We start from the raw sequence: 9,666 nt of genomic DNA, 5'->3' as shown, positions 1-9,666 counted from the left end.
AGATAAAATATTGAAGAGAACATGCCAACATTACAGCCCGCTTGTTCATATTTAAATCCTTTTTAGTATATGTTTAATCTTTGTGCAGTTGTTTCTCATTAAATTATATTGCCCCAATTATATCTCAATCGAAACAGTCATCTTCCAGTAGAAGAAAACGGTGTCATCTTGGCATGTTCTCTTTAGTATGTCAAGTGTACATTTGCTGTAAATCAAGAGAGCAGTTGGCAGTTGTTTAAAATAAATTTTCTGTAAATAGGTAAGCAAAAGGTCAACATAGTAACTTTTGAGCCCCAAACTGTCCATTTAGTTAAATATATATATAAAAAAAACACTATAAGTTAAAATAACATTCAGATTGTATAGCACAGGCTGATGCGTTTTTTAAACAATATTTACAATATTACCCAGAGGCTACAGTGGGAATTAAAGAGAAGTGTAAAAACCATAAAAAAGCACCAATTCTGTAGCAAAATATCTGTACATTTAAAAACAGATTATCATATAACTACACATTATCAAAGGAATATGGGACTTTTACCAGTGGTTCACATAAGCACAACATAAAAAGAAAATAAACTCAGTGGTTAAATACTATACAATTTTTTTTTTTACAATTAACATAGTGATGCAGTGCTACCAGGAAAAGTAAGCTGTAAGCAAGATGCCATGAGTCCAGTTTTTGACTTCAGAATAAAATCAAGTGCCCTGCCATAGTAGCAACGTATTGAGCTGCAGCTGCTACTATTCATAGCTAAAACAATTTTTAAGTGTTCTAATGGATTCGAAAGTTAAGACATAAGCCCAAATCCAGAGAAGGGGATTAGCACACATAAGTGGTACACATCCAAAATTGGATGGGAATGTGCATACCTTTGAAAAACAACACAATGGTGTCAAGTGATAACCAAACGGCACTTATCTGTGCACACAGTTCTTGTGAGCCACATGGAAGCCTGCTTCTGCACACACATCTGTTTAAAGTGAGAGAATGTATGTACTGGCGAATGCAACAGGCTGCTGCCCTTCAACTATTAAGCCGGTGAATCATGATCCCAGCTGGTGCAAACAGCAAGTTATTGAACTTCCCATTCATGGAGAATGCAGATATAAAAATTGTTCTTCAGGAAGAGTATCCTAGTTGGCTTAGTAGGGCACCGGATTTTCACTGTTCCAGCAAGTGAAAATGGACCATTGTGGTCCTCAGGGGTTCTAATACTGATTATTGAGAAGTTAATATCTTAGTGCTAATTAATAAATACCAGTTACCCCCACAAAGCTGCCTCTACTTGAAGAATGCCATAATAAAATTTCATACATCATTCTTTATTTTTCTATCTGCACCGCTAAAAAATTTGAGCTATGTCTTCTGACTTGCTTCATTACCCTTCGATGTATAATGGGCAGAATCTGAACAAAGGCAGTATGTATCTGATATAAACCTCATATTACCTACCTATTTACAACAGAAAACAAAAGACTTGGTTATCCCAATTAACTGTAACCCTTTGGAAGCTGTAGCTGCATCAGTCTCAGCTTCGGTTTTTATGGATGCATCCCACAGCCTTAAGACAAGTGAATCGTTGAAAGGGTACCATTCATTTTATTGGTTTTCTCCCTTTACATACAATAAGCCCTTATGTATGCATATACTTATGTATGCATATATAAAGCTAATGTGCAGCTGAAGATGAAAACAACTCCTTTAGACCTTCCAGGAATGTAATAAAAATCATAATAAGTCCACAGTAGTATTATCTATATACAACTGGTCATGAAATTAAGAATGCCTCCTGGAGACCTTTCATTAACAACAGCAACAAAATACAACATGTATTTTACATTTTGGTTAAGAATACTGAACAAATGTATTGGTGTAAAAAAGAAAACCAATCAAACAATGTCCTATTGCTTTGATTAATTTGAGCAGGTACTTCAAAATTTAGGCACTTGGTAGCTACAGCTGAGTAGAAAGCCCATCTTCCTCTCTCTCTCGTTTTTTCCTGCATTCCTATGCATTTTCTGGCATTAGTAAGCCCTTCAGAAGGAAAGTTAATGTACTGTGATCAAGGCCGTAATTAAAATGGTAGTGCGCATAACAGTCCTCATGACAAAGGTATCGGTCATGCCCCACTTTCTACTTTACACGTGTCGGTTTCCCCAGTTCAGTTCACATGGCTATTTCAGCACCATTGAGAGAGCGCAAGTTCTGGTCATCGAAGCGGCGCCTCACGCTTCTCCTCACCGCATCGGCTCGTCTGTAGGGCTGGTTTCTAAGATCTGCGAAGTTGAAAACATGAAAAAGGATCAGAAGCAGGTGGATCTTGGGGTCTGGATCTAGACAAGAAAAAAGAATCCTGCTGGTAGCCAATCAAAGCAGCTTGTAGCAAAAGAAGAAAAAGCGATGTTTTAAACTCATGGAGAGCAAAGCTCATTAATTAAAGACTAGTAAAAATAGGCCCTTGCGTGCAATTTCGACCTAGCGCTGCAGTACAAAGAGGGCTACGATATCCTTCAGGGACAGCTACAAGCTTGTGATTGCATGAATGAAAACACATCAGCTTTATGGGTGATGGCTTGCTTATAAGTGCCCCATCTCAAATTGTTCCTGCGTGTAGTGGAACTATATTCAGTTTCTCCCTGGCATAAAAGCACTTTCCATATAGAGAGATGTGGCGGGGGGGGGGGGGAGGGAGTTTCAAATGAAGATCCCCCCATCAAGGATCGTACATTGTGCCACCATGAGTCAGTTTCTATTTCTTGTTTATCCGTAATGAGAATGAAAGGGGAGGAAGGGATGGTTTTTAATCAAGAGGGCAAGATCAGACACTAGCGTTGTCAGCTATGCTAAGTGGTGTCTTCTGAAGGTTGGGATTCACTCTTGCTTCCCACCTCCTTCGAATGTCACTCCCCCAGCCAACATGTTAAGAGTTCACTGTTTCACAGGCTAATGCTTTCTAGAATGCAGCCTAAGAGCTAGTTCAATTGTTTACAGAAGTTATTACAACCAATATCTTCATCTCCTAGTTTCTTTCTCTAATCAAGAGCTCCCTCTCCTTTAGGGACTGCATTTTTGTTATTTTGAGACTACTTAGTAGACACCATCACAAAACGGCTGCCCCGGTGGATTGGTAACGATCGTAAAATGGCTATCATGGGGGCTGAGATCAGTGAAAATATCTAGCAGTTCAAAGCAAACATCTTCCTATGATGAAGAAGACAGCTGTTTCTAAATAGGTGGTCCCTGCAGACACGAGTGGCATCTCCTGGCCTCTTCAGACGCACCTCCTGCTCCAATGAAATGGATAAAATCCACGATTGGCACTTTGCTTTGGGGAAGAAGCAAGTGAGCAGCAGAAAAACACATTGGCGGGTGCCGTGATGCCCACAGGCACCACACTGGCAAACCGCTCCAAATCCATAGTCCTTTTGAAATACTAGGACCACACTCCAGAGCATCAGATTCCCAGATCAGCACCAACCTGCCCAGCCATCCATAGTTTTAAACAGCTCATCTCATCTTCTTAATAGCAGAACAGTAACTAAATTTACAAGGAAACCACTGGGTAAATTACGGTTTTATGCATGGGAGTTTTGCCTGAGGTTCGTTGCTCGCTGGACCCATACCTTCCTGTTGGGAATCTATGCACCAGCATTCTCCAAACTCAAATCAAGCCCCTACCCCTTTAAATGAGGCTTTGTAATTGGCTTGCTTTGTAGTGCTTACTGTGAGAGAAACCACCCTCCATAACCCAATTGCCAAATAAAAAAGCATTTTGAGAAGAAAAAACAAAACGGAGCAATCTGAAAGGAAGGGGGGTGGAGAAATCTTTATGTCCTTATGTTCCCTTTCCTGCAAGTGCTTTGTAGTGTCACATCTCCAGCTCTGTAGTGATTAAAATGGTGGACTAGGAATGGGGAGATGTGGGTTCAAGGATCCATTCTGCCATGAAGCTTACTGGTTGCCATGGACAAGTCACACTCTTTCAGCCTAACCTACCCCACAGGGAAATTCTGAAAATAAAATGGGCAAAAGAACACATGAAGCTGCCTTATACTGAATCAGACCCTTGGTCCATCAAAGTCAGTACTGTCTACTCAGAGCGGCAGTGGCTCTCCAGGGTCTCAGGCAGAGGTCTTTCACATCACCTACTTGCCTAGTCCCTTTAACTGGAGGTGCCAGGGATTGAACCTGGGACCTTCTGCATGCCAAGCAGAGGCTCTACTCTGAGCCACAGCCCCTCTTCGAAGACTCTCCAGGGTCTCAGGCAGAGACCTTTCACATCACCTACCTGCCTAGTCCCTTTAACTGGAGGTGCTGGGGATTGAACCTGGGACCTTCTGCATGCCAAGCAGAGGCTCTACTCTGAGCCACAACCCCTCTTCGAACCCTCTTCAGGGTCTCAAGCAGAGGTCTTTCACATCACCTACCTGCCTAGTCCCTTTAACTGGAGGTGCTGGGGATTGAACCTGGGACCTTCTGCATGCCAAGCAGAGGCTCTACTCTGAGCCACAGCCCCTCTTCGAAGACTCTCCAGGGTCTCAGGCAGAGGTCTTTCACATCACCTACCTGCCTAGTCCCTTTAACTGGAGGTGCTGGGGATTGAACCTGGGACCTTCTGCATGCCAAGCAGAGGCTCTACTCTGAGCCACAACCCCTCTTCGAACCCTCTTCAGGGTCTCAAGCAGAGGTCTTTCACATCACCTACCTGCCTAGTCCCTTTAACTGGAGGTGCTGGGGATTGAACCTGGGACCTTCTGCATGCCAAGCAGAGGCTCTACTCTGAGCCACAACCCCTCTTCGAAGACTCTTCAGGGTCTCAAGCAGAGGTCTTTCACATCACCTACCTGCCTAGTCCCTTTAACTGGAGGTGCTGGGGATTGAACCTGGGACCTTCGGCATGCCAAGCAGATGCTCTACCACTGAGCCGCAGCCCCTCACCCCACATTTGCCATCCTGGATTACTTGAAGAAAGGATGGGAGAAACAATGGAAGAAAGAACTGTGGGCGATGGAGGGAAAGGAATCCAAAACTGTCTTATTTCCTCACCTTCTGTGCTGAATGAGCGTTGGTGGAAAAAGCAGTCTCTGGACTATAGGCGATGGATGTGGGAGAGCAACACTTGAGGTGTTTTAGTGATTAACAGCAAGATGGTCAGCTTCAGTGCCACATGAAAGGAAACATTCTGAATTATGTTGACGTGTGTGAATTTGCCGATATTCTTTCCCTAAAGGGTTAAGCTACAAGCAGCATAGCTGGTTCATGCTAAGATCAGCTTAGTTTGCCAATATTCAGATTCAAGAGGCCTGGTGTGAGAGACAGGGCCAATATGGCGATAAGCAACAGTGCACTAGCTTCCCCAACCTGTAATCAACCAGAGAACCCACTAGTGCTATCCCCCCACCCCTCCCCGACAAAGTCAGGTCTGAGGTGGGGAATCGTTCTGCAAACTCATTTAATGTTCTCTCCGCTCTCAGGCTATTTGCTGATTGTGGGGAAGAATGCTTTGAGTGTGTCAGGGAGGGGAAGGGCACGCCACCTTGATCTTTTGGGGAAAGCATTTGCAAGATCAGTAAGAGAAGGAGAGGAGCAGGCCAAGGGGAAGGAGAAGGGCCGGAGACCGTGCTCCTCAACCTGCCACAAACTTTGGTCTTCAGCCAACAGATATAAAAATCTGGTCGGAGGGTTTCGTCACGTTCTGGGGTCGCGTTAAAAAAGGGCAGAAGACAGAGTGGGGGTGAGGTCGAGCAGCTAAGGGATGGCTCATTCTTCAGACTCTCCAAATGAATTCTATGGAACAGTAGATACAATATCGTTGCTAATTCGTTGTTGCTAATTTAATTCAGAATGAGGCATAACTGAAAAGAGGCCTTCATCCCAGACGCTGAATTAGTGGGAGAGGCAGGTTTTCATGCACTGCAATGTTGTCAATGAGTTCTCCCACACAAGTGAATGGTTGCTGATGACTCCCATGAAAACATGACGGCACTGCAGGGCTCGGTGACAAAACCCAGCCATCAACGTTCTGTACAGCACACGATCTCTCCTCTCCCACCCATGCACAGACAGCTGGTGATAACGGTAAGAATTTACTAACTATATATACTCGGCTTCTTGTCACTTCATCAGACTGGGAACTATTGCCACTGAAAGAATCATAGAGTTGGAAGGGACCACCAGGGTCATCTAGTCCAACTCCCTGCACAATGCAGGAAATTCACAACTACCTCCCCCCTCCCAGTGACCCATACTCCATGCCCTCTCATGATCTGCCTAAGGTCACAGAATCAGCATTGCTGATTCTATGACCTTAGGCATTGCTGGCCATCTAGCCTCTGCTTAAAAACCTCCAGGGAAGGAGAGCTCACCACCTCCCGAGGAAGCCTGTTCCACTATTAGGAAAAGGAAGGTGATCAAAGGCTTGGTTCCTCCCAGTCATTGGCACAAATATCAAGGATGTTTCTTGTGCTCCCCTCTTCCCAGCAGCTCCTTCCAATCCCAAGAAAGTCCATTCCCAGATGTGAGCCAGATTGTCTTCTATGGACAGGGAATCCATCTGCCAGTCTCCTGGGGCCACTCTCTTCCTGCCTTGGCAGTGTCTCCTGCCTGGCATTAGCCCTTTTGCTCCTGATGCCACCGAAGCTGGTATCCAGGGAACTGCCTCGTCTGAGAACATGGAGATTTGATTGGCCGTGCAGGTTTTTGAAAAAGTTGCTTTGGCGGCGGCAGCCACCACCACACAAGGATGGTGTGTGATTGAAGGTAAACTGTGACAGCCATTTTGTGGCTGTGTCCACTACGCTGTATCCGAATTCCAAAAGTGCCCGCGGGCTCAAAAGGTTTGGAGACCCCTGCCCTAGTGACATAACTAAGGGCATGTGTGCAGCTGTACAAAAACAAAAGGATCTGAGGTGAACTTGCTTGGTTCTGCCTCTTTTCTCTGACGGAGGCAAAAAGATATGACGTATTCCTGCCCCCTGGAGATGTCACACCGGACTTGTGGGATCCAAGTGGATTAACAGGCATGTGGATCAGGGGCGTGGACTGAGAAAGAGGGCAAAAGAGAGCCAGCGTGCAGTGGTTAGCGTTGGACAAGGCTCCGGGAAGGCCCGGGTCTGAATCCCCATCCTGGGATGGAAGCTTGCTGGATAACGCTGGGTCAGTCACACACACTCAGTCTAAACTAACCTCAGAAGGTCGTTGTGTGGATGAAATGAAAGCAGCAGAGAACAAAATCAGTAGCTTTGGGGTGGGGTGGGGGAACAATGAATAAAAATAAAATATTTCCCTCCTGCCTCTTCCACAAGCACCGGCTTCTCCGACACCAGAGGGCAGGAGGGCTATTTTGCCCCTTCCCCCATTCAGTGCATACCCCCCTCCCCAGACACATACGGCTATTAGTCCATGCAAATCCCACAACTGGGGACAGGAACGATCACGGCCTTCTGTCGACAGACTGCAGGATCCATCCCAAAGGCAGCAGCAAAGGAGGCACGGAAAGGGACATCAACCCTACCTTTGAATACTTTTCTCTCCTTTAATTACAGTACTGGCCTAAAACGCAGGGGAAGTGTACCATGTGTACCGGCTGAAGAAGAGCTGGGCTGAGGGTTTCCCCCCACCCTCTCCTGTTATACGTATTAAAAATCTGGGCCTGGCTGTTTGATTTTGCATCGATGGCTAGACTAACACAGTTGATGAGAATGAACTCAATGGAAGAATTCGAGACAAAATGGCAACCTTTATATGATTATTACTCACATGCCTGAAATACTCTCTAGAGAATAATTAACAAGATGGTTAAATCAGAAATTATTTAGAGAAATATAAAGAATCGTCCGATGAAGTGATGAAATTGTAAATTATTTAAAAGCTCAGATACTGACACTTTTGCATATATCTTGTTTTCCTTTTTTATTTTTCCCTCCCCCCTTTCTGCTTTCTGTACCCTATAATATAAAAATAAAAATGTTTTTTTAAAAATCTGGGCCTCGCCAGAGGATTTTCAAACAGGGAAGAGAATCTTAAGGACGTTTATTCCGGGTGCATAAGAACTCGGCTGAGCTTCCATTTGCCTTCCTGTTGCAGGTATTTAAGCCTGGGCATGGCTTGCAATCCAGAGGCTGGCATGCAAGAGAAACATCGGTCTTGTAGTAGAAGACAACTCTGATTTCTGGGAAGGGGTGGCCATTAAGTTTGCGGAATGGAAATGTTGCCATTTGGTGCATGCAAGAGTTGACGATTAACCTATCCCCTACTCTCCATGTCAAAGCAGAGCATAGAAGACCCGAAAACAATCTCCAAATCCCTTCGAGCGCATTCCCACTTCTGTTAAAGGGCTGCATTTTGTAGCAGTTTGTGTGGCATACAGAGAGAGGAGGAAGCTAAGTAAAAAGTGATGCTTGCCAGCTTTGTGTATCCTCCACCACCGGTGTGCTAGAAGCAATCCTTACCCTCGAGTGAACATTTGGAAATTTAGTGATATTATTCTTCTTTAGGGCTAAACAGAAAAAAAAAACACACAGAATGATGGTTAAGTTAAAAAATGGGATGGAACACGAAGAGCAACTCAATTTAGTGCCCTGAAAGCAACAACAACAACAAAATTAAAAATCGAAACCTACGTAAGTTAGCAAGTAAAGCAAGAGGAGGCGCAGAAGGAGGCCAAGGCCGCAAGAAGTTGTTAAAGAGAGGAAGGAGAGGGACAGAAGAGAGGCCCACCCCAGTCTCTTAGTAATGAAACTCCAAGCTGCTTTGAATATTGGCTCCAGGATGACTGCTCAGCAATTAACTTGAAAGAGCAAACAGAAGTCGAGCTGGATGCAGTCAGCATTCATCATTTAAAAAATAATAATAAAGGCCCCCGCTAAAATATATTGCACAGGTAGGAAACAAAACACAGTTCTTGTTAAGAGTGGAGATTTCTGTATCAAAGAACAGGGCGCATGCAGTGGTAAACACCCCTTTTTACAGTTTACACCACAAGATGTCAATAGATCCAGTTCCACAACAATCACCTGGAACGTCTACAATGGCAAAGCCAGCGTGTGAGTCTTTGACTAGCTTTCTCCAGTCTGAGCCACCCATCTTGAGTCTTCCCCTTAGCTTGTAAACAATTTGGATAGTCATGAAGATTTTCTTATACCTCTGTTCAGAAAACCAAGGTGTGCTTCCAGTACTGTGGCCCCGCGGGGCTTCTGTTGGTGCCCAATAATTAAGACTGACTGACTTGATGAAAGGCCTAGAAAGGCCTAGTGTTATCTTACGTGTTGTTAATATATGGCTCTAAGAAGATTTCCAATTAAGTTGGCATGGAACTGAACCTACCGTGGATGTGGACATGCGAGGATTGAGGGGCTACTTACTTTGTATCTGCTCTCACATGCAATTACAAACATGCAAGTAAAAGTTAGCATGGCGGATGTGGAACGCTCTTCCAGATCACAGAAAAGAAAATGGTGACTGTCTCTTGCATGCCACAAAGGAAAGCCTACAGAAGTTCAGCACAACGCATGCACACTAAACCCACTTCCAGAGATAAACAGGATTTGTGCAGTGCAGATCAATTCGCAAAAGGAAACAAGGTAAGAGCCCCGAGAAAATGATACAGGAAAAAAAAACAGGTGAACCATCTGTCACTCTTTATCATTACAACCCAGGGGGAA

The 9,666-nt window shown here is 44.5% G+C and overlaps 1 protein-coding gene across 3 annotated transcripts in view; it reads right to left on the bottom strand.

Annotated features, from left to right (window-relative positions):
- Positions 1–1,828: 1,828 nt before the first annotated feature.
- Positions 1,829–9,666, bottom strand: part of FMNL2 (formin like 2) — a 248,757-nt gene continuing 240,919 nt past the window's right edge. Inside the window, exons 26-27 of one of the 3 annotated variants that reach the window (XM_056861350.1) lie at positions 8,455–8,501; positions 2,146–2,280 (exon numbers count right to left, since the gene is read on the bottom strand). In XM_056861350.1, the coding sequence (XP_056717328.1) occupies positions 2,242–2,280; positions 8,455–8,501 (86 nt within the window). In that variant the 3' untranslated portion in view covers positions 2,146–2,241. Of the gene's footprint in view, positions 2,281–8,407; positions 8,502–9,666 lie in introns of all 3 variants that reach the window. The other 2 variants (XM_056861348.1, XM_056861347.1) reach the window with 2 other exon arrangements.

Source organism: Euleptes europaea, chromosome 15 (assembly GCF_029931775.1).
Source record: "Euleptes europaea isolate rEulEur1 chromosome 15, rEulEur1.hap1, whole genome shotgun sequence".
Lineage (NCBI taxonomy): Eukaryota > Metazoa > Chordata > Lepidosauria > Squamata > Sphaerodactylidae > Euleptes > Euleptes europaea.
This window is presented reverse-complemented; position numbering and strand designations above follow the sequence as displayed.